The sequence below is a fragment of the Pleurodeles waltl genome, chromosome 11 (genome assembly GCF_031143425.1).
Source record: "Pleurodeles waltl isolate 20211129_DDA chromosome 11, aPleWal1.hap1.20221129, whole genome shotgun sequence".
In the NCBI taxonomy this organism is placed as follows: domain Eukaryota; kingdom Metazoa; phylum Chordata; class Amphibia; order Caudata; family Salamandridae; genus Pleurodeles; species Pleurodeles waltl.
Window position 1 is genome coordinate 31,921,596 of NC_090450.1, and position 25,273 is coordinate 31,946,868.

The 25,273-nt window shown below is 45.0% G+C and overlaps 1 protein-coding gene across 1 annotated transcript in view; it reads left to right on the forward strand.

The window, feature by feature from the left end:
• The window catches only part of LOC138265303 (cytochrome P450 2J4-like), a 145,344-nt gene that overhangs the window by 98,926 nt on the left and 21,145 nt on the right, over positions 1–25,273 (forward strand). Inside the window, exon 8 of the mRNA XM_069212911.1 lies at positions 3,219–3,360. Coding sequence (XP_069069012.1) covers positions 3,219–3,360 — 142 coding nt within the window. The remainder of the gene's footprint in view (positions 1–3,218; positions 3,361–25,273) is intronic.

Consider the following 25,273-nt stretch of genomic DNA (forward strand, 5'->3'; position numbering starts at 1 on the left):
GATGGCCTGCAAGTCTTCCCTGATCCTGTCCCTCCTGCAGCTGCCTGTTCTCCTGCACTTTGTTTAGGATCTGGCTCATCGTGTCCTGGGAATGTTGGTAGGCTCCCAGGATCTCCATGAGTGCTTCCTGGAGAAACGGTTCCCTGGTCCTGTACTCCCAGTGTTACTGTTGGCCTGTGCCTCTGTCCCCTGAAAGGTGTGCCCACTGCCACTTATCCAAGGTCCCTGATTATCTTATGGGCGAGGTGTGGCCTGGGGTCCCTGTACAGGTGGGCACACTGCTGATTGACGTGCCCTGGGGACAGAAGCGTGCGTACGTTGGGTGGGTGCTGTGGTGTTGGTTCCTGATGGGGGAGGCTCTGTGGTGATCTGTGAGCGGGCTTGGGTCACCGGCTGTCCAGTGGTTCCTGATGGGCCAGGTAGGTCATCCAGATCCAGAAGTGCAGAGTTACTGTCATCACTGGGGACCTCTTCTGTTGGGGGACTGGATTATGGTGGTGCCTCCTCTCCAGTGACATTGGCTGGGGTACCTGTGTGGATGTACATGATGTATATGACATTTGTACTTCTATAGCTTCCCCTCTATGGTTGTTGTTACCCTACCAGCTTTTGCTTGTGTGTGGTGATGTATTGTGGGAATGTTAGTTTCCCTATGCTGTGCATGCTTTAGTGATGAGTGTCCATGCAGGGCTGGGAGGGGTGTCCATGCATTGGTACAGCATGCAGGGCCTGGCATTGGGATTAATAAGATGTGTAGGTGGAGTGTGTGGGATGTGGTGGAGTGATGGGAGTGAGGGTGTGATGGCATGCAGGTATAGGGGGTGATAATTGTTAAAAGTTGACTTACCAGTGTCCAGTCCTCCGCCAACTCCAGCGGAGGAGGATGCAGTATTGCCAGTACCTGCTACTCCTATGCAGTGAGCTGCATGGTGAGCTGGTGTCTTGCTGCTATGGAACGTACCTTCCCCCGTAGGCCGTTTCACCTCTTCCTGAAGTCATCCCTTGTTATTGGATGCTGTCCCATGGCGTTGACTCTGTCCACGATTCTCTGCCATAGCTCCATCTTCCTAGCAATGGATCTCTGCTGCACCTCTGATCGAAATATCTGTGGCTCTACCCAGATGATTTCCTCCACCATGACCCTTAGCTCCTCCTCAGAGAATCTGGGGTGTTGTTGTGGTGCCATGGGTGTTGTGTGAGTAATCTGGGTGAGGTTGTGTAGGGTGATGTTTTGGGGTGTGTGTTGTGAGGTGCGTGGGTATGTATAGGTGATGGTGGTGTGTGTCTCTGGTCTTGTCGGTGGTCATAGTGTCAATCTCCTGGCAGTAATTGTTGTTTGTAAAGGGTTGTGGGTAATGTGGGTGTGTGTTTTATAGTGGTGTGGGTGTGTGGTGTGTGTATGGGTGTCAGGTGTGTGTAGTTTTAATTGACCAACGTGGTGTTGTTTTGTATGTGTGTGTGTATTTTGAGTGCAGCGGTCAGTACAACCAATGGTTTACCGCCATTGAATGTCCTCCGTTGTGATTCGTGGGTCATAATGTGATGGGCTTTGTTCTGTTGGCGTAACGGTGAGGGTTTTGGGACAGCCACTTTATCACAAACCTTTGGTCTGGTGGATTTGTGTATGTGGCTGTATTCTGTCGGATTGGTGTGTGTGTGTGTGTGTGTGTCATAATATGGTGAACGGGTATTTGCCAGCACAGCAGTAAGTTGGCATCCATCAGCGTGGCGGTAAGCGGGATTTACTGCCAATGTCATAATGAGGGCCTTAATGTTCTTTTAGTATTCAGAGTGCACTGAAGTTGCCAAAATTACTGTATCAATTCCAAAATTCCTTTACAATTGCCCTTGTAAGTCATTTTACAAGTAGTTATATTCAGAACACTTAAATCATATTCCATTGTTGTGCAATTCATTCTGACACCAACAAAAACTTTTAAAGATTTTTGGATTTGATACAATAATTTTGGCAAGATAATTGTGAAATTATTTTGGCTTTTGATACAATAATCTATGCAGTACATATTGGCAGAGAATGCAAACACATATATAATAAAGGTTCTAAGCGTAACAATCAATTAGACATGAATCGATTCGCTTTCTTTCATCAAAAAAGGAAATCATTAATGAGCAAGAAAAAGGAAATCCATTTTAGACATAAGTGAGATTACATTTGCAGTTTCATAGACAAGTGTTCAGTGCTCAGGTGATCACAAAGTGAGAGATAGAAAAGCAGTGCAATAATGTGTATGATACAATTGGCAATGGCACAAATGTAACTTTCATATTTTGTACATATATTGGTCCTTAAAACTAAAATAACCAAACAGTTAATTGGTGTTTAGTTCCAATTGTCATAGTCTTTGATGGTGTTTCAACTCATAATGATTTAAGGGTCATCATCTGGACAATGTAATTGTATGTTAAGTAACAACACATTGTTCAATAAGGAAGCAAATAAAGCAATTGATAGGTGGGAAAACTTTAATGGATTGCCTTAAAAAGCCACGAAAAGCTCCCCAAAAATATGGGCCCATATTTATACTTTTTTAGCAGAGCATTTGTGTCATTTTTTTATGCAAAAATGGCACAAACGTACAAAATATAATTGTTTGTGCCACTTTTGCATCAAAAAAGTATAAATATGGGCAATGGTTCCTAAAAGTTAGTCAGGCACACTTATTGAGCTGAAAGGAGTCAGGAACCGACCTCATCATTCAAAGCACAGGCAACTGACCACCGTGGACATATCTGTACAGAGCTTAATATAATGTTTATTGATGATTTGTTCAGAACAACAACAGCATATGTGTTGGATGAGAAACAAGAAAGGGTGACTAAACAACTTAAACACAAAATTGTGAGGCTCTGTGTTTACCTCCAAATCTGGAAGGCAGTGTGTGGGTGCTGGAGATTTCAGTAAGAAGTAAAAAGTGCTAGGTTGTTTCTGATAGTTGTAAAGGTGTATTGCTACATGTGTCTTAAGAGCACTGTGCATGGAGTATGAACAATATCCTATAATAGAGCAAGGCACACTGACATTTTGGATGACAGTGGAGCTTTTTTCTTAGACTTTTGTGTAGTGCTGAATTCAGTTTAAAAATGGATCATAAACCATTGATTAAGATGCTGTATGGGGTACTAGAAGTTACTAACATATGTTAGGAAGGAAAAATATATTGCTTGTTTCTTTAATCTGACAATTTCTTTTCTTGCAGGGAACTCTCATCATTGCTAATCTTTCCTCTTCTCTTTATGATCCCGCCTATTGGGAGACACCCCGACAGTTTAATCCTGGCCATTTCCTGGATGAGGAAGGGAACTTTATTCAAAAAGAGGCCTTCTTACCCTTCTCTGCAGGTATGCACTTCCAGGGTTTAGGACGAATAGTAAGTTATATTGAAATAATGGCATGCCTCTTCTCCTTGTTGCACCCTCCTCTGGTCTTGCTATCTTTTCTTTAAGGCAATATGGGTGGTAAATTGATTTACTAGACTATTGATGTTAAACAATCTAAGACTTGTCCATGACTAGTTTTTGAATATTTTATTCTAAACTAGCAAAAGCTTAAACAATAGCTTCACCAGAATTAATGGCAGAGGTGTGTGATACGACATGCATCATAGGATAGACTTGCACATCTTATTCATGAAAAATACATACATACATTTCCAGATAAAAGTAAAATAGAAGTATGATTGATTATTGAACTTGACAGTGATGGTGTCATGTGGTTCCTATTTGTTTGGTGGTTGTAGTTGTGCCCATTTCTGTAAGAAGTGTGGTGCCAGACTCTTCCCGTCATTTAAAGGCTTCTATCCTAGAAACAGGACAATGAGTAAAGTAATTTTAGTTTTTTTAAATTGAATTTCTAGCCATAATCGGCAAATCCCAATACATTGTGATCTAACCTGGCCAGATCGATGTCATCCACATAAGACAATGCCTCAGGATCGGCATCATGTAATATTGATGTCACAAGGGCTGAGACCAATCCTGGACTGTTCTTAAACCCTTGGGGGAGTCATCAAAAGTGACGCTGAAAACCGTGGAAAAGGTGATTAAATCTCTGCTTTCCGGCACTAGATTTTGGCAGAAAACCCTTTTGGAAATATCCAGGGTCATTTTGTATTTTTTTACAGACAATGTTGTTCATAAGAGCTGTGCTGTGTGAAGTTGGCAAATATGTGGGTGTAGCTATTTAAATGCCTGTCATCTAAGACTGTAAGAATGATCCAGCTTAGCTACAGGAAACAAAGGGTTTATTCATTGTAAATACACAGGGTTCAATTACTCCCTAGTGCTAGAGTTGTGACAGAAGTTCCCTCAGTGTAGCTTTTGCTTCACATTTTATTGATTATTGAGTTGGTACTAGTGGCCTTGACAGTATTGCTATAATGTGATAACAGGAATCCTCATCCCAACCCACATGGTCGTGGCACAGCGCTGGAGCTTACGCCAGAGCCCAATCTGCAATCTAAAAAAAACAAGATCAACCGAAATGTCCACGTGAACATGAGTATCAAACTAAAGTGTAGAACAAGTGTTAACATGTAACTCATTTTACAATGTAAATATGATAAAGCAGGAAATCCTGCTTACAATCAACCAAAAAACAAAACATTTCCCGTAAGACATTTCACATCCTGTCAAGAATTATTCTATAATAATAGCAGTAAGTTGACAGCAACCAATACATAATTGTATTATTCAGTTCCAACTGATTAAAAATTTTCTTTCATTTATGCATAAAAATGCAGCATAAAAATGCAGCAAGAACCAGGAACTCAGGACATCAAGTGAAGCAAACCAAAACCAAGAAAAGGGAGGGAAGAGTGACCAATAATGTGAAATTATTTGGTATATTGGTGTCAATTTCAAAGACAGGCACCGGTATTCAATGCAAATGACCACACAGGGTAATTTCCCAGTGTACAAAGACCTTTACAAAGGTCTGGCTTATTTAGTGTTGACGGCATTTCAACACTGCTTACGATACCAGGTTTTCATCAGGACATAGAGTAACCTGAGGGATGGTTGCAAAAATGGAACTAGTCAATGTGCAAAGTGGCACCTGACCACTGTAGTTGGCCACTTCGATTGGTCCTGAACGGTGACCCAAAGGAGGGACGTGGCTTGGTGTTGATGGAGATGAGAGCGGGCTGAGGAGCTCTAGCCCGAACTCCGCCAACTAGAGGAATCCTGATGTCCATTCTCCTCATTGGGCACTACCTGCTGATTGCTGAGTGCCCCTGCATGCCTGGAATTCCTCAGCTGCGGCAAGATTTCTCCTTGCAGCCACCAGAGACCTGTTTTCCAGCCAGCAGTGAGTCGCACGCTGATCTGCAAGATGGCGGCCCCCTGGCATGGCTTAAATGGTGTATCAGGCGGCAGGCGGCTACCGGAGACCGACTCTGCTACTACACTTCTGTGTACCGCAGATTAGGAGATGAGCCCCCATCATTGATACCCAACGGCTGCACTGCTCATGGCTGTCAGACGGGTCTCGGGGGTGCAGCGCTTGATGTGGCACTGCCCAGGTTTCGCCAATGCGCTGCATGGACCCCTGCGATGGGCCCGTAACCCCAAGGTGGCAAGTGAGGGATGACGGAGATTGGTGCCTGGGCCCTACATGCAGCTGTCCCTCTAGGAGGAAGATGGGACCTGGGGGACGCATTATGACTGGATATGGCACATGATATGGCAAGCCCTACTAACTGCATGAACGTAGAGCGGCTCCCGTGGTCTCTATTGCAGGCCTGTAAGACTTGTGACCACTGAGGCAAGCCCCTGGCTGGTAGAACACACAGTTACTATTGGGTTTGCCGCCCCCCCTCAGCGGCCATCGGATTGCTCTAGATGGGGCCACCTTCCTGCAGCAGTTCTCTCTCATCACAGTTGCACAGTGCTGATTCTGAAGAAGACAGAGGCCCCGACTGAGCTGGTGGAGAAACACTCCTGTGCAGGGGATGGGAACTGGGGAAAAAGTGCACTCTGTTACCAGGACATGACCATGGATGGTGCTTCTGTGGGACGTACCTTCTTTCTGCTGCGAATGCTGCTTGGGGAGGGGTATCTCGTTGCGGCCACTGGGTCCTACGACGAGAACTGCTCAGCACCGGGAAGTTGTGATCTACATATTCTATCGCCTTCCCCCTTGAGAGATCAGGAGTGCCTGCATCTGGGCAGATTTTGATTTTACTGGGAGTATATTGTCTGATTTTTTCCCCAGGTCTCTCTGCTGCTATCTTTAGTGCCCTGGATTGTTCCCTACATAATGTTGAGCACTTAATTGCACTTGTGCTCCACTACAGTTATTCAGAGAATTCCTGCCCCTGCTGAGAATCAAGGACTACCCCTTGAGTTGGCAGGACTCAACACCAATACCTGCCAAGATCCTTTTGGCTGACTGGAGCACTACTTTAACTGCCTCAACTTAGAGTGCTAGGAGATCTGCCTTTTTCCGATCCTTGGCCTAGTGGCCAGATCCTTCCTGTTAGCAGATGACCAGCAGCATGGGCAAGGCTACCAAAAAAAGAAGGCTGTGGAATCTGGTACGTACCACCTACAGAGGTTCACAGGCGCTGGACAGTTCACCGCCAGAGGTGCGGACCCGGTCGGGGAATGGCTGTGACCTACCCTAGATATATTGCTGCAGGACATCGCGGCTTCCAGGTAGGAGTTTGAGTTAAAGATAGACACCATGGTGGCAGATATAGGTCTACTGCGGGATGACCAGCGGTGGTTGACCAAGCGAGTCACCACCACAGAGCATGCCATAGATGGCCTTACACCTGAAATGGCAACAGTGCACACCAAGATGTCTTCCATGGAAAGCAGAAAAAAAAACTAGAAAGTAGAGCTGACGTTGCGGAAAATAGAGCCAGGCGCAACAACATCAGAATCAGTCAGCTTCCAGAGTGCATTGAAGCATCTGCTGCAAACAGGATCGACTTCTTCAAGAAATGGATTAGGGAGGAGGTGCCCCTCAAGGGTCTCTCTCCTTATTATGCTCTGGAATGCACGCATAGAGTCCCTACACAGCTTCCAGGGGCTGGAGCAGCTCCCTGACTTATAGTGGCTAGACTTTTGCACTACGGAGACTGTGACCATATCCTGACCCAGGCAAGGCTCGAGGTGACATCATAATTGAAAATCATAGGGTCATGTTCTTTCTAGATTTTACATGATAGGTCCAAAGCAAAGACCATCCTCAACCGCTGCAAAAAATGCCTTTGACAACTGGGTCTTGCATATGATATGCTATTTCCAGCAAAACTAACGGTCAAATGTGGCAATGAGGCACACTTTTCTTATGTCATCAAAGTCCATATAGGCGTGGGTAGACCATTTCCCCCGGTACAGCAGGGACCCTGCTCAAGACCCTGGATGGCAGGACCGAAGACCACCTCGAAAATGGACCAGGCATCACCAGGGGGTCGCCCTATCCTAGTCCAAGGCGCAACAGGAACACCAGTGAGTAGTGAAATCAGTGGCTGCCATGGGTGGGGTGGGATTTGATGCATGTCCTGTCTAGATGTTCCTTCTTACGCTGGAGTGGGGTGGTTTCCCATTTTTGGGATAGCGGAGTCTGGTGGTGAATTTCAAAATGGCTTTGGAATACACAAAGGCGAGAGGAGAGGCTTACTACACCACATATTCAGCCAATGCGGAGGGTATTGGTATGGATACAGCCTGGGTGCCTTTCCAGCAGACTGGGCACCTGATAGATCCCACAGGATCCTATGCTGTGGTCACTGGATGGCTTGATGGCCAGGCTATCACTATAAGCAGCATAATGTGGACCAGGTGTCATTTTTGGCTGAGCTTTCAATTGTATTAGATACCCATATGGTAATCCTAGGGGGTGACTATGTCTGCATTACAGATACTGTGCTAGATCAGTCCCCCACCTCCTGCAGGATTCCCCTATAATCTGGGTGTTCTATGCTTGGCAGGTGGAAGGGAGTTTGATAGATTCCTGGTGCTCGCACCACCCACGATAGTGGGCTACTCTTTCTTTTCCAATTTACATGATTTCCATGTGCGTCTGATTGCTCATTTTTGTTCACCTGGTGTACGTGGCTTAATTCAAACAACTGAATACCTCTCCAGGACCGTTTCTGATCATAATACCTTGTTTGTTGAGGTTGCATTGGGAGATAACTCTGACCTGCATCCCATCATGGAGGTTACAACCAGAGGCACTGGAGGATCGGGCCTTTCGAGACACGATTGGCTCTGCTATTAAACAGTATTTTCACACAAAACCTGGCACCAGGTAGTCTTCGCATGTGGAGTGGGACACCTTTGAGGCTGTAACAGATGGGATATTAAGGACCCTTGAACAGAACAGACCTGGGCATCCTGAAACACAGCCTGACCCATTGGAGGCCAAAGAGAGGGTTGCAGAGCACATAGAGTGCTTGAGATATTTTGACTACAAGAATTATATGGTCTGGGCGCATGCGGAGAGAGACTGTACTGGGTCGCTGCAGAGATGGCTTCCGAACCCAACAACGTTGGGCTCGGTTATTGTTGAGTTAGACACTGACTGAGATTCCAGACTATATTGACAAGAGGACATCAATTGTGAATCCTATAAATATTACTCTGCCCTTTATTGTAGTACTACCAAATGTTCAACAGCTGATATCGAGACCATTTTGGTCCCAAAGGGATTCCCTACTGTTACGCCTAAAGAGGCTGAGGTGCTGGAGGGACATCATGCTCCTGGAGATAAGAGCAAGCACTATGGCCTGAAATAAGACACTTGGCACAGATGGGCTGCCCGTCGAGCTTTACTCCACCCATGTCGATGAACTAGCCCCTAAATTAGTGGACCCTTATAAGGCTGCTAGAGAGACACAGGTTTACTACCTCCCTCCACATGACATTGATCGTGCCCCTGTTGAAACCAGGGAAGCCAGCCCATGTATAGAAGGCCTCAGATCCTTATCCTAGCCACCTGACTCCTTCAGCACATGCCTACTCTTATACACTGAGACCAGGCGGGATTCATCCCGGGCTGTAAAACAGCAACTAACATTCGCAGACTTCTCATACTCCTGGAAGTTGACACCTATGACATAGCGAAGGCAGTGATCTTCACAGTGGACATTGAGAAGGCATTTGATAGTCTGGATGGGCCTCTCTATAATGTGATGATGCATTTTGGACTGAGACAGGGTTGTGGCCGCATTGCATCAGAAGGCTATAAGGTGGAGACAGGTATCAGACAAGGTTGTCCATTCTCATCTCTGCTCTTTGCCCCTGCCGATGGATCGATTGGCTTGCTATGCAGGGCAGGGAATGCTTACCAGGGTATAATAGGGAGGTCCAGTCCCACCATATCCCATTGTATGCTGATGCCCTTCTGCTTTTTCCATACGGCACAGGAAAGACACTAGCAGGAGCTTCTGTTTCCCTGAGGTGATTCAGCTCCCTCTCTGGTTTACAAGTCATTTGGTAGAAATCCTGCTTATTTTCTACACTGGTGTCCATACACCCACCAGAGGATATAGGCACATTGGAGTGGGAGCCCAGATGTCCACCCTACCAGAAAGTACAGATCTACCATAATCCAACAGATTTATTAGAGGGGAATGTGGGGAAGGCAATCTGGGCGCTCTAGTCCAGTACTGAGTTTTGGTCTGTGCTCCCGCTGATGGTGGCTTTGTTGAAGATGATAGCTCTTCCCCACATATTGTGCTTCTTTGTGGTGTTGGCGGTTTAGAACCCTAGGCCGTTGCTCTGAGAGTTGGACATGCTTACTACGTGTTTCTTGTGGGGCTCAGGCTGCAGGAGAGTGGCTTTGGTCACACTTTAGTAGCCGTTAGCGGAAAGGAGGATGGCGTTTTCTGACTTCAAGACCTATTATCAGGCGGTACAGCTCCAGTGGCTTACTCAGTGGATAGGGGGCAGACTTAAACCCAGGAGAGACATGAGCCCTTTGTCTCATCCCTTCACAAACTGGCCAGAGTACTTCTTTGACTTCACTGCCCCAGTGCTGGAGACACAACAGAATTCCAAGTGCTGCGTCATTGATGGACTAGAAGTCCGCAGAAGATGCAAACATGACTGCCGTACTCCCCCGACATTCTGATGGGATTGTTGACTGTGCTTCCTTGCAGAGGGAATTGGCAGGAGTTGACCGAGTTGGTGACTCTAGGGGTGAAAATTATATGAGCCCTTTTTGAGGCTAAGATCGTCCTCCCTTTTGAGGAGATGCGACTGAGGCATGACCTAACTAGGGGTCACTTCCCATTGCAGAAGGAGACTGGGGGGCAATCTTGGATCAAATACCCACGGTGTCTAAAAAATGCCCGCTTTAAGCTTATCAATTTTTATGTTTGGTTCAGGGCATACCTAATCCCTGATAAAATGAGTAGATACTTTGCGGTGGAGAGTGCCCAGTGTCCGTGATGCAGGAAAGGGGGGTGCAGACTTCCTGCATATTTTTGGGGGTTGTCCAGAGTTAGCAGATTATTGGGAGGACAATACTGGAGTACTAGCTGAAATTTCCAAAAGGAAGATCTCGTGCACCCCTTGACATTGTCTGTTAGGCTGGTTCCCACACACTGCCAAAACCAAGACCACAAGCAAGTTTCAGGACTTGGCCTTTATTATTGCTAATAGGGAAATCACTAGAAACTGGAGAGCTCTGAGGGGGGCCCCAGGTGTAGTGGATGCGTTGCGGGGCCCTGACCCCTCTTTACTTACGGAAATATTGAATATGCAGGAACAATAGTAGCAACATGGTGATCTGAGTTTCCCCACAGGGATCACACACGGGACCTCTAGAGGGATTGGAATGCACTAGATGAATGAGATAACACACAATACCAGGTGGAACCACTTCCAATATAGGGATGCAACATAAACCAACTGTGGAGACTGCAACTGACCAGAGAAGGCGTGAGGGTGGGGGTTTTAGAATTGAGGGGGTGGGATGTTTTTATGTAGTTGAATATTGTAGGTGTGATTGCGGTGGGCTTCAATGTGTCGCTGTTTAGAGGGAGATGATCTATTATGACTTAGCACTTCATGGGTAACTCTGAGTATTTTCCAAGAACTTTGACACTGACTGCTTATTACGTAATGTGGCACGGCACCGTGTCCTGGCTCATGATGTTGACGTACTTTAAAAACCTAATAAAAATGTGTTTAAAAAAAAGAAAGGTGACCCAAGGATAATGAATGAACAAAAATAGTGGGTCCACCACTGTGCTAAACAGATGATGATAGTTGAATTATACACACAAGAGATTCGCGAGTATGAAATGGATGGCGGCCTCTGGTCGCCAAATGGAGGCTGGACTCTGGACAATGCAACAGAAGATGGAAGGCTCCTGTTCCGAGATACGCCTTTAAGATACTAAAATAGAGCCCAATCTGCAGCATATGCTTCTGGAACTAGAATTTGGAACTAGGACTGAAAAAATTGCAAAATGACATCTTCCCCTTGTAGGAGCATTCTGACAAACTCTGGCAGCCAGTCTTTTTCTGCCAGAAGAATGTCATAGCTTAGCAGTAATGTTTACCAGAAAATTACTTTAATAGTGCTCATAATGTTCCCCTCAATTTGAATTTTTAATTTATAGACCCTATCCGGTAGATCAACGCTCCTGTCTGGGCTTTCAACTTTAAGGTATTTTTTAGTTCCTGTCACATCCAGATATTCTTGAAGATTCTGCTTATTGAAGATTTTTGAAGAGTCTGCTGCACTGTCTAGCAGAGTCACTGCCCATGTTCTGCTCTTCAGTAATGTTCTAACTATGTGTTGCATACTTAGCCAAAATCCATGCAACCTTCTTCTTTATAAATCGTGCTTTGTGTTGTGGAAGTTTCTCTTTCTTTTTTATCGTGATGTCTGATGAGCGTTGTGAGTCCTTCCGTGGTATTATATAACTCTTCTGACATTCTGACCTCCTACGTCTCTTGGTCTGTTTTTCAGGTGAGTCCTGAAAGGTACAAGAAGGGCATAAGGGCATGTCTCAGAATACCGATATCTGTTGTGGGGTTCCAAATTATCATGATTTAGCATGATAGTGTTTGTCAGAGGACTGCGGAGATTCCCCATGTTTTACTTTACCTTTTTTCGATTTTTGTTTGTCCCATCATTTTTTAGAACCTTCTTGAGTTTTCTTGGCATTATCCTTTTCGCAATTACCTTTAAGTTAGGGCCTACTTGGTCTGGTCCCCAAACTATCCTGACCTATACTAGTATAAGTCTTGGAGATACCTTTTAGTAGCTCAGGCTCCTGATCAACTTGTGGAAAGTCTTTGAGCCACCAGCGTACTGCCAACACTGCTGCTTCCCCTTCAACATTTCCTAAAATAATTATGGAGACTGTGGCAAAATTAACCATTAATTTCATCCTCAAATCCAGGGCAGGAGAGCCCGGTGTCCATTATTTATTTGTTTTAACACTTCTGGAAGGTTCTAGAGTATTGGTGTACCATCTGTTGTGGAATAGACTGCAGCAAATAGTGTTCCCCAAGAGGCACAGTCATCTGTGGAGGGAACCATCCCAAATGGCAAGCGTAATGTGAGAATTCTGTTTATCTTGGGTCCGGTATAGGGTAATACTGCTTTCATCTGGTTTGTTTTTTGTACAATCTAAAATGGAATTTCTTCACGTTTGGTGAATCTTTACCCATTATTGCATTGATACTTACCAGGTTTATCCCGGGTGTCGCTAATCATTGGGCGGCTGGACCAGCCCTCATTGGCCAGTATTCAAAGTTTGAATTGCAAACTGTATTAAGCATCAATATAAGCTTGCTAAGTTGTTATATAAGGGTCGCAAATATGCTGCCCGCAGATTGTGTACATTTGGATATGGGTTATATGTGGCCAATACTGTCCATGGGGGTCCTTCATCGCTGAGGGGACATAATCTAACATGCTGAACTACATGTGGGAGGGTGGCTTGAAACAAATATTGATGTTCTTGGTATGATAGTGGAATGTATAAATAGTTATAAGCTCTGAATTGTACTGGCACATTATGTACAGTGTGAAAATTGTTTGTATTTGCATCGACTGCAGGAAAAGTGATCCAGGAATAGAATCTGCTCTGTTCGCATTGGGCTTCTACCACAAAAGTACCATCACCACTCCCATTAGCAAGTAAATGTTAGGTGACAGCTTGTCTACAGTCTACTGGAATGACTACTGTTTGTGGTTGTGTCATATTTTAAAACATGATTTAGAGATGAAAATGCCAAATTGGGTATCCTTTTAGGGTTCAAGCTTGAACAACCGATAGACTAATATAGGTATTACCTACATAGCTGAAGATGATGTTTCCCTAACACCATGGACGTCTCCGTAAAAAAGGTGGTTAGGGTGCCTTCGGCATGCAAGAGAGAATTAATCAGGAGATCCATTAAATGAGTTCTTGACCTAACATTGGTAGCACCATGTCATGCGGCTCCTATTTTGGTAATAAGTCTGAACATTTAGGGCGGCAGTACCACCAACTGCGGGAGGCTGAGACAACTTAACACTGCTGGGGCAGCTATCGGCCTGACTCCTGGCTAGCTAGCAGTGCCTTACCCAACTCTGTCAGGGGAGAGGTGATTTGTGGCAACCTGAACCTAACTCTCTGACTCCTTAGGGAAGTAGTGGAAACAGATCATACCCTTTCAATCAGTTACTCAGTTGCTCATTCATGCCGAGACAAGACACGAGATACAAACTGCATTTCAATACATGTAGTGAAGCGATTTCATCCTACTGTGAAAAGCATGGACTGTGATAATAAGGCAGATGAAACATAACACAGTAATCATCATTACAACCAAAGTGAAGGAGATGAACAACCCGACTATTTTATGTGATTCTAGAAAGCCTAGGGAGTCTAGAGATTCCTACCAAAACCCTACCCCATAGGTCTGGAAGCATAGTGGTTTAAACACTTCTGCCTTTTCCAACCTACGGGATCAGCCCCAACCTGATACCTGAATAGAATAGCAGTTGTCTGTCTGTTGTCTGAATGGCAATCCTCTCAGGAAGCCAAAAAAGCAGCGCCAGGATCAGCCAAACTGTCTGTAGTGTGGTGCGTGCCCCGGAACAGTCATGACCTGAATGCCCTCTACCCTCTTTAGGCCTATGTGTTGTTTATATAATAACCCATACAGTTTCAGAGGACACTCCTGATGTAATGATGTGTCTCGAGTATAGAAACTGGCTCCTGGCTGGCAATTCAAGTTAGCATATCATGTAACGTACATGGCAGCCTTGGACAAAGATACAGATAACATGATGTACAATGGCTTATGAAATGTGTAGCGTGAACTCTGCCTTACTAGAAGAGTCAGCTGATAAAATTTGTAAAACAATAGCTATGAACAGGCTTGCTGAAAAAATATGAATAACATGTGAATGAAACATGTATGAATGTAAATGTCAAAAACCTAGGGAGCTAAGCTCGGAGTGTCCAACCCATATGCAAAAGGTTTCTTACACGAATGGTATTGATATGCCTAAAAGAAAGCTTTCTGATATGTGCTTTACCAACCTTTAGGCAGTGATTTGAATCGGTTTAAGTTCTGCTATAGGATTTGAGGTGTATGTGCGGCATCTAAAACTTCTAATTCCTATTGCACCACTGTAGGTAAGGTTGACAACTCAGGGAAAATCCAATTTTTGCACCATTAATAACTTCATCACCTATGTTTTATTTGCTCTGAAATATGGGCATGAAATTCAGAATGCAAGCCTTCAACATCTAACTGTATGTCTTTATATCTATGTATATATGTGCACACTTTTCTTGCGCCCCTTAGCGCCCAGCTAATGCCACCATGTGTATGGCGTATCTGAGATCTAAGATACGGCGCATCATGGTGGTAATTAGGGGAACTAGCATCAAACTTTTTGACGCTAATTCTGAGCTTTGCAGGATTAGCATAAATGTTTTTGATGCTAATCCTGCAAAGCCCATTGAGGCCCATTGAAAACAATGATGTGCCTCCTTTCAATGCCTGCCCTTTGCATACATTAGACCTGGTGCAGGCATAATGTAGCCCAAAAGGGTTACAAAGTGACGCCATGTATGCTTTGTATCACTTTGTAAATCTGGGGCGAGGAAAAGGCACCTTAGCGCCTCCTTAGCGTAAAACAATTACGCTAAGTGGGTGCTAAAGGGGCGCTAGGCCCCCTTAAATCAGGACCAGAGAGGTTTGTTTATAGACATTCCAGGCAGTGTCTAAGGACTGTGTAAGATAATGCCCCTGTTGGACTTTTGCTTATGCAGGGTCATCCCCAGTCTTTTTGCCTCCTGCCTCCTATTTTTTTCTGACCTGTTGCTGTTGGCTTTTCAACTCTGAGCACTTTACCACTGCTAACCAGTGCTAAAGTGCATATGCTCTCTGTGTAAATTGTATATAATTGGTTTATCCATGATTGGCATTTTTTATTTACTAGTAAGTCCCTAGTAAGGTGCACTAGAGGTGCCAGGGCCTGTAAATCAAATGCTACTAGTGGGCCTGCAGCACTGGTTGTGCCACCCACATAAGTAGCTCTGTAATCATGTCTCAGACCTGCCACTGCAGTGTCTGTGTGTGTATTTGTACACTGTAAATTCAACTTGGCAAGTGTATCCACTTGCCAGGCCTAAACCTTCCCTTTTCTTACATGTAAGGCACCCCTATGGTAGGCCCTAGGTAGCCCCAAGGGCAGGGTGCAGTGTATGGATAAGGTAGGACATATAGTAATGTGGTTTATATGTCCTGACAGTGAAATACTGCCAATTTCGTTTTTCACTGTTGTGAGGCCTGTCTCTCTCATAGGATAATATGGGGGCTACCTTTAAATATGATTAAAGTGTAGATTCCCCTAGAGGGTAGATGGACATATGGAGTTTGGGGTCCCTGAACTCACAATAAAAAAATACATCTTTTATTAAAGTTGATTTTAAGATTGTGCATTTGAAAATGCCACTTTTAGAAAGTGAGCATTTTCTTGCTTAAACCATTCTGTGACTCTGCCTTGTTTGTGGATTCCCTGTCTGGGTCAGTTTGACAGTTGGGTTGTTTTTCACCTCGCACTAGACAGTGACACAAAAGGGGCTGGGGTGTAACCTGCATTTCCTGATTAGCCATCTATGCTAGGAGGGAGGGGTGGAGTGGTCACTCTCATCTGAAAGGACTGTGCCTGCCTCTGACAATGCCGGCTCCAACCCCCTGGTGTGTGTCTGATGCCTTGCCTGGGCAAGGCAGGATTTCACAAGTAGGTGTGAGTCCCCTTTGAAGAAAGGTGACTTCAAAGACTAAAATGGGTATAAGAAGGGCACCCAAATCTACAGACTTTAGAAACACTTCTGGAACCAAGAGGAACCTCTGCCTGGAGAAGAGCTGATAGCTGAGGAAGAAGTGCTGCCCTGCCTGTGACTGTGCTTTGTGGAGCTTTCCTGCAGTGCTGCTTCTGCCAGAGTAAGAGGGCAAAGACTGGACTTTGTGTGCCTTCCATCTTGTGAAGAAATCTCCAAGGGCTTGAGTTAGAGCTTGCCTCCTGTTGTTTGAAGTCTCAGGGACAGCAAAGACTTCTCTCTGCCAGCACCTGGAGTCTCTGGAGAGACTCCTGCCCCGACAAGTGGTGCCCTATCCAGTCCCTGGGCCCTTGAAAGGAAAGCTGGTGGAATCCAAGGAAATCGACTTTGGACCGACGCCGCTGCTGAATCCGGTAACGCCGCCTGAACCTGACGCCGTGACCTTCGCTGGAACGCGACGCTCTTCGCAGGCCCGACGCCGCAGCAGCCCCGCTGAAGTCCGCGACTCCGTGGAAGTCGCCGCACCACGTCGTGACCGACACCGCTCGAAGTGCACGGATTCCACGTTTCGCACAGACGCCGCGATTCCCGACTTCGCGCATCGGCTTGTTTCCACTCTTCACCAAAGGTACTGTACTTGGGGGTCTACACGACTCCGTGTCCGGCGCCACTGGTGACGGCTTGTTAGGAAGGAATCCGTCACGACGCCGTGTTAACATCTCATCGAAGCATTTTTGTTTCTAAGCGCTATTTTTTAGTTTAATCTTTAAAAATTCATAACTTGACTTGTGTATGTCGGATGTTTGTCGTTTTGGTCTTTTTTTGTTTAGATACATATTTCCTATGTTTCTAAACTGGTGTTGTGTCATTTTGTAGTGTTTTCATGAAGTTACTGTGTGTGTTGGTACAAATACTTTACACCTAGTGCTCTGAAGTTAAGCCTACTGCTCTGCCAAGCTACCAAGGGGGTAAGCAGGGGTTAGCTGAGGGTGATTCTCTTCTACCCTGACTAGAGTGAGGGTCCTTGCTTGAAAAGGGGGTAACCTGACTGTCAACCAAAGACCCTATTTCTAACAGCCCCTAACTCCACCTTGCCGGGGATCATACAGGTTTTACACCAAGCCTGTTATCAGCTATGCCCCTTCTATTTCCCAAGGGCTGGTGGGAACTGGATTTGACCAACATCCCCCACTTTGCAGAATAGTGGGATTTTTTTTTAGCCACCCCACATATTCCCAAAGGACAAGAAGTATTTTAATTATTCCTCACCTTGGTCAAAGGCGGACATGTCTTTTGGAGATTTTACCCCCTTGCCTTGCCTACGGAAATGAGAATTGCAAAACAAATAAAATTTGCACTGATTCTCTTTGTATTTACAAAGTTGACATGCTGTGACAGCTGGTCCTCTCCTCTGTAACCCCAAAAACTGAGTGGTCCACAATAGGTGGGTCACCTAACACCTATCTAAGCTCCCTGTTTGCAAGTGCAACCATTCAATTGGCTTTCTTTGGTCCTTTAAGTTACTTGTGGTCAATTGCTTGCATTCAAGACCTACAAAGAGTTCAAACAAATATAGAATGTTTTTTGCATGATTTTGTGGTGCGATTTCTTGAAACATCTTCATGTGATTCTGCAGTGCTTTGTGGATATCCAGAAGACAACAAACTGATTTCTTTGTGCTTTAAATAAAATTGAAGCTTCTGATAGTTTCAGACAGGGGAGGAAGGTTCCACAAATTTTGGAAATCCATGCAGAAGATAATTCTGAACCCCCTGGTAAGGATATAGGAAGAGAAAACCAGTGACAAAGAACAGCCCCAACCACTTCAAATACAAGCATGCATTTTATCTATGCTAAGTAAAAATACAGAACCTCAAAAATGTAGTACTTTTTCAAAAGATAAAAACAACTACGCACAAAAGGAATTAGATGCAATTAAGATAGAATACAGATTTATGTGCCATAAAGATGGTAAAAAGATAGTTAAAAAGAATTGGGCAATGGAAGGAGATAGTGTACACCTCAGCATGTAAAAAGGGAACAATTCAATAGAAAATATGAGATCATAACCACAACAGTTCAGTACACCTTGACAATACCCTAAGCTACTCCCAAAGGCAATTAGGGAAACATTTATTTAAATGCGACACTGGAATCTCAGACACTCACTGTGCACCTGCAATGTAATCCCCTACTGCTAAAATAAATGTATGACTACTTTTACTCTTCGGGTAATCAAAGTAGGAGGTTTTAGTCGGTCACTGGTATAGATGGCTGCTATTTACTACTAACCAGCAATTGAAGGCGCATAGCCCTATGTTCTCTGTGAATGGTGCTGCTACTGTATATGCCCACTAAAATATGGACCAGGTTTAGATATTGGCGGATGGGTTACTCCATCACAACGGTGACGGATATGCTGTCCGCCTGAATCTAAATCCCATAGCACATAATGGGAATAAGATTTTCGCGGACGGGATATCCTTCACCGTTATGATGGAGTAACATGTCCGTCAATATCTAAATCAGAGCCTATGTCCTTACAATGCAGTGCAAGACTGAAACAGCCAAACAAGGTCTGGTTGGCCGAAGAGGAGCTATTGATGAGGGTTTAAAGTAGGACAATTAGGTGACAACTCAGCACATTCATCATGAAGGGAGAAAATACTGCTGTAACCATGTTCTCCAGTTCCTAACTGGCCACTCCAGGAAACATGCCCATATTTACAAGCAAGAGCAGCAAAGAGAAATAAAGTAGTAGGGAGGACTCTGACCCATGGATTGCATTTGGCTTGAAACGTTTTAGATCAATAGACCATTGACTTAAGTAGACAGAAGTTGGCAGCTGTAGTAAGAAACATTAATTTATTGCTTTTTGTGTTTCACAAAGTGGAGAAATACAAAAAGCTTAAAACACAGAAGTGCTAGTTGCTGATTTGAAAAGCTTGGGGAAAGAAGTCCTGTCTAATTAATCTCAGCATAGCATTAAGTATCATAAATTGAATTAAAATAGTCCACTTAGGTGGAAAATCGATTCTGCCACCCGAACATGCTCTCCATATTGGTATTAAAGGTGCCTTGAACTGCAAAGTATATTGGGAACAGGAAGTAGAGAATGGAAAATCCCCAGAGAGGTGGATTCTATCTCACTTGAAGTGGTTGGATAAACTAGCACTGGTCAAGCAGTGCAGCTGTCACACCGCTCTGAAGCCCAGCTCGTATCACTAGGGGCTATGATCCCTCACCAAGGATATTCATGGTAGAGGTTCTGGAGCTACGTATTGACAGGATTTGCAATGTGTATGTTGAATGCCAACCTAGAACCATATGTAATGTATTAAAGGTAGATGGAAAGTGGCAAAGCTCAATGAAGGAAGTTGCTAAGGCACTTTGGATCTGGTTTAGGATTTAATGGACATAGAACTCTAATACAAACATGGTGGAGCACTGTATCCGCCAAACTGATTGTCCAACCCCTCAATTTAAAATCAAACAGGCCATAATGATTCGATCAGTGTTGTACCCTGCTGGCTCTGCCAGTGGAAAACTTACATCAACAGCCTAACAGACTTCGGAGCCGTAGGTGTAAGTACATCAGACCAGGTGGAGATTCTAATGTGAATTTTCCCCATCAGGACTGCCAGAAAAAGCACAGAAGCCCTTAGAGAAAAAAAACAATAATAACCCCCAAAAATTGGAGAAAAGTCCAAGCATATCAGGGATGGTTGTCTTTTTGTTTTATAGAAAACATGTCTGCTTTGGGAGTTTATTTAAAAAAAATAAGGTTTGCTAAATGGCTGTGTGAAACATGGTTGGCACTTTTCAAACTTCAAATGAGCCATTGTTGCAGGCCTCCTCTAAAGACAGAGGTCTCTGACAGGTAGGCATACGAAGGAGAGGTAGTCTTCCTTGGCAATGAAGATTATTTGGACACCTAGCTTCTTACTTTCCTGTGGCTTCCAGTTCCTGCTTCTTCCAGACTGATATAGTGACACCGCAGCTTCCTGGTTTTTCCCGTCAGAGTTTTTCCAACTGGGTTTTCCCACTCACCACTCTTCCCCCCAACAGCCCAACAGAAGTCCTGTGTATCTCAGGACCTACTTAATACAGGCTGCAGGGCAACCACGTCAATAGGCACCTGGGCACATAGACTGCTACTTGCCTGTGGCTTCCAGTTCCTGCTTGTTCCAGACTGATCAAGTGACACCGCAGCTGCCTGGGTTTTCCCACCAGGGTTCTCCCCAATGGGTTTTCCCACTGACTGTTCTTCGCAGCAACAAAAGCCCCGCCCACCAGGGGGCCCACTTAATACATGCCGCAGTGCACCCACGCAACAGATGTGCACAATGGGCGTGCCACTGGTGTGCCAAAGGCAATTCCTTCTGTGCCTACCTGCACCTGGACCACGCCCAGCACCACAACCCCTGGCCCTCCCACACACTGAAGATACATCATAGCAGAGCTCTACACCCTCCACCCCGGACACTGCAACAACCACTGCCACAGCGCCAACCCATGCTCCACCTTGGGACTTTAACCTGCCCCCACTGCCACATCACCTGCCACACACACTAGCCCACCTACCAGCCTCACCACAAACACTCCACAGACACCATCTGAACAAAAACACCAGCTTGCATGCACCCTTCTCCACACACACTCACTACAGAAGAATAACACTGAATTATGGGACCTCATCGCCACCCTCACACCCAACATTGTCTTCCTCTCCGAGACCTATATCAACCTCACATCCACCACAGACATTGCGACAGCGATCCCTAATGGATATAGAATCACTCACCAGGACCACACCAACAAGCCGGGACGAGAAACAGTAATCATCCACAAAGAGACCACACAGGCACCATCACCACCGACAACACCACCATCCCCATGAAACATCCTAATTTGAAGCTCCACATGAACAACAGAATAACATTGGAGTCACCCTCTCATAACGACCACCAGGCATGCACTCCAGCTTCTGCAACACCTTTGCAGACTTCATTGCGCCTCTAACCTTAGACTCCAAGGACTACATCTTCCTCGGTGATCTCAATTTCCACATCAATGACCCCAAAGTCCACAGCACTGCACAGCTCCTATACTGTATGAAAAAACCTCGGATTGACCAAGATCTTCTATGACCCTACACACACCGCAGGACACATGCTGGACCCCATTTCCACCTCCAGCAACCGTGTCAAATACAGTCATGTCACAGAATCATGTGAACCAGTCACTCCATCAGCCACTTCAGCATCTCCAGCCACCACAATTCCAGCCCCAAGATGACCAGCGTCCCCCACCAGAGGTGGAACAAAATCACAGAGACTAGCTGGCGGATGCCCTCAACACCTCCAACCCTGCTACCTCCACCTACCTCAAACAGGGAGTCAAAAACTTCAGCACCTGGATAACCAATTACACTGAAAAGCATCACCCTCATCAAAAGCAACATCCGGAGAAAATCCTTCAAAAAGGCCAGCTGGTACACCCAAGAACTCAGAAGAGTAAAATGAGACAGCAAACATCTGAGAGGAGATGGTTCGCTAGCAAGGACACCTCTGACAGAACAGCCTTCAAGACATCCCACTACCTACTGAGGGCAAAAAAGAAGACAGCCCTTTCCGCACACATTGAAACCGGCACCAACAACACTAAGGAACTTTTCAACTTCATTAAGGAATTCTCCAACACGGCAGCCAGCAAAAACAACATCACACCCTCACAGGAATGTGCGACAAACTTATCCACTTCTTCCATGACAAGATCGCAATCATATACAGAAACTTCAAACCCCAACCCACACCTGCAGACTTCCTCTACAGAAACCCCACCACCATAACTGACATGAAATGCACATTGACCTCATAGAACAGCCTCTCCACCCAGAACATTACCTCCACCAAGAAATCCATCCACTCTGGAGCTCCCACAGACCCATGCCTGCTCCACATCTTCAACCTTGGAAACCAAAGAATCAGCCTGGAACTCACCACCCTGCTGAATACCGCTAACACCACTGCAACATTTCCCGATGCCTGGAAACACGCCAAAGTCAGACCACTACTCAAAAAACCATCTGCCAACCCCAGCAAACCCAAAAACTACTGAATAATCTCTCTGCTTCCACTCCCAGTGAAAGTACTGGAAAGGATCATCAACTAGCAACTCTTGACATACCTGGAGCAGAGCCAGCGACTGAATATTTCTAAAGCAATCACAGCACACATCTGTCTTGGTATGTAGCCACCAATGACATCTGAACCCTTCTTGACAGTGGAGAAAGAGCAGCTTTGATTCTCCCCAGCTGGTTGGCAATCTTCCACACCGTATCCTACTACATGCTGATCGAAAGACTCTACAACATTGGCATCCAGCCGGACAAGCTGAGATGTATCACCTCCTTCCTCACTGGAAGAACCTAGAGGATCCACCTCCCACCTTTCACCTCCGAACCCAAGCAGATCACCTGTGGTGTCCCCCAGGGCTCATCCCTCAGTCCCACGCTCTTCAATTCATATATGGCCCGCTGGCCAATATCGTCAGATCCCACAGTCTTAACATAATTTCCTATGCAGATGACACACAACTCATCCTCTCACTCACCGACAGCCCCTCCACCACCAGAACCAACTTCCACAGATGCATGACAATGGTCACTGACTGGGTGAAGAACAGCTGCCTGAAGCTGGTTGAAGAAAGGACAATTGTAGACATCACACTATCACCCTCAAAATGTGACAACAGCCGGAGTGCAGCTATCTTAGCAGGCATCCCTTATTCTTTGACGTATTATACTTCATAATTCCAAACCTGGTAGCTCCAAAACTTGTGGCTGCTGACGGGCCCTGAATAGACAAAGCAGGACTGGACTGAATCTCATGCAAGGCCTCTAATCCAAGCCCACCACATCCTCTGCCTAATGCAGAATGAGAAGCAACAGTACACTACCAAGTATGAAATGCCATTACTGGTGTGGGTCTCAACGAAGGGAAGAAAGCAAGGGACAGAAAAATGGCCAATGACTGCATGACTTCAAAATAAAGGTATGCAGTAATTGGTCATGTTCTGTGTGAACCGCCCTGCGTCTTCTGAGTCAATCCAGGCACTGCTCCCTTGTTGCTTATGTTAGCAAACAGCATCACAGGAGCACTATGATTAGTTGAGGCAGGTGAACCTAGCAATTCTTAAGAGACCAGGATGCTGTGGCTGTGATCTCCTGGATCACTAACATTGCAGAAGTAGGAGAGACCTCAAGTCCAACTTGACATGCACACTTCTAGTCAAGACCACTTTGGTGGAGTCCCTGCTGTCAATTAAGCCACGCTCTCACACAAATACAGAAAGGCACCCAGCCCGTGAAACACCACCAGATTATTTATTGATTCTTTGCAAACATGAGTTTCAATATGTCAGCCATTTGGAAATACATACATTGTGGCTTTCAATAAATACACACCGTAGCTGAGCATCGTACAAAGACAATATCAACTCTTAGAGTCGGAAAACGATAAACTGTGATACCAAAAAATAAAAAATAAAATCGAGATGTTCCTCAATCATATCAATCCCCACAGCCCAAACCTAGACTGCCTATTTAAGGCACGAGTGTCCCTACCCTACTGGTACCGAGGCCGGTTATAACTTTGCTGTTGACACTCTATGTCCATACATTCACAGGTGCCCAAATTAAGTTGCCACTTTTTTGAGCGTGGCTTTCCCTTTGTTCATAAATATTTTTTCCATATTATCTACAGCGAGAAAGCGTAACTGCTACTCTGTAAATGAGGGGGCATCAGGGCTGATCCAGCCCGCAGCTATACACATACTGGCTGTGGCCATTGGCACAAAGAGCAGATAACTTCCTGCTTTTGAATGCCCCTGCTCCCCACTTATGCCTAAAGGTTCTACCTGAGGTGTAATCTACACTTGAAAATTAAGAATCATGCCATCAAAGTAGGCAATCACCCTGAAATAATTGAATAGCCGAAAGCAGGACACAATTGTTTATTATATCGGCAAACCTCAGCCCCACACCTATGACACTTTGAATCCGACCACCTGCCCCATTTGAACAATTTAGCTGGTGTGTAATATAAATATAAGGCTGTCTTCAACTGTTGACTTTTGAGGCCAGCATTCAGAAGTATCTCCTTGCAGGTCATTAAGAAATCCCAGATTATTAGACCTTCTATCCCCCGCCGGTATTCCAACCTCAAATTCTGAGACTCCTTAACATCAGTGAGGTGTCCTACCTAAAGACTGTAAATCTGCCCGAATTTACATACTTAATCAACCATATCTATTACTGGGCATTTGGCAATAGAGAGCTGATTCTTGTCTAGTTTAGATATTTCCAAATCTGCATCTACTAATAACATTTCTCCTTCTTCAGCCCAAACTTATCCTGTAGCTCCTGAAAAAAACAAAATTGCCCTTTTTCATAAAGATCACCCAACTTCTCAATCACACAGGCCTCATAACGTTTAAACATGCCATCTTAAAATTTACCAGGCAAAGTGGGACGATCCAAAGAGGGATATATAGGTTAATTATAAAGATGTTAAATCTCCTGCTGATTGAGCATCAGACCTTAAATGCTCCATCCTAGTTTTTTTAAATAATTACTCCTCTCTAAGTACCTTAGAAGCAGCCCTTGACCTCGGAGCCAAATGTAAGTGGATAAATAGAAGGGAATGCAGCAGGATTAGTATCATGAGTGTTTCCAGTGATCAAGACCGCAAAGTGCTGTAGCACACTGAACCAATAACAAAGCCAAAACTAAGCACTTCCCAACCTCCTCGACCTCTAGGAAGGACCATATATTTTGCTGCCCTCCTAGACTTCCTGAATTCCCATAAGAAACCAAAACACAAGCTCTCCAGTCGAGTAAATCAAACCCGATGGATTTCTTATGGTATGGTTCTAAGTAGCTCTAATACTCTCTGGTGAGCCATCATCTTTAACAAATTACATCTCCCCAT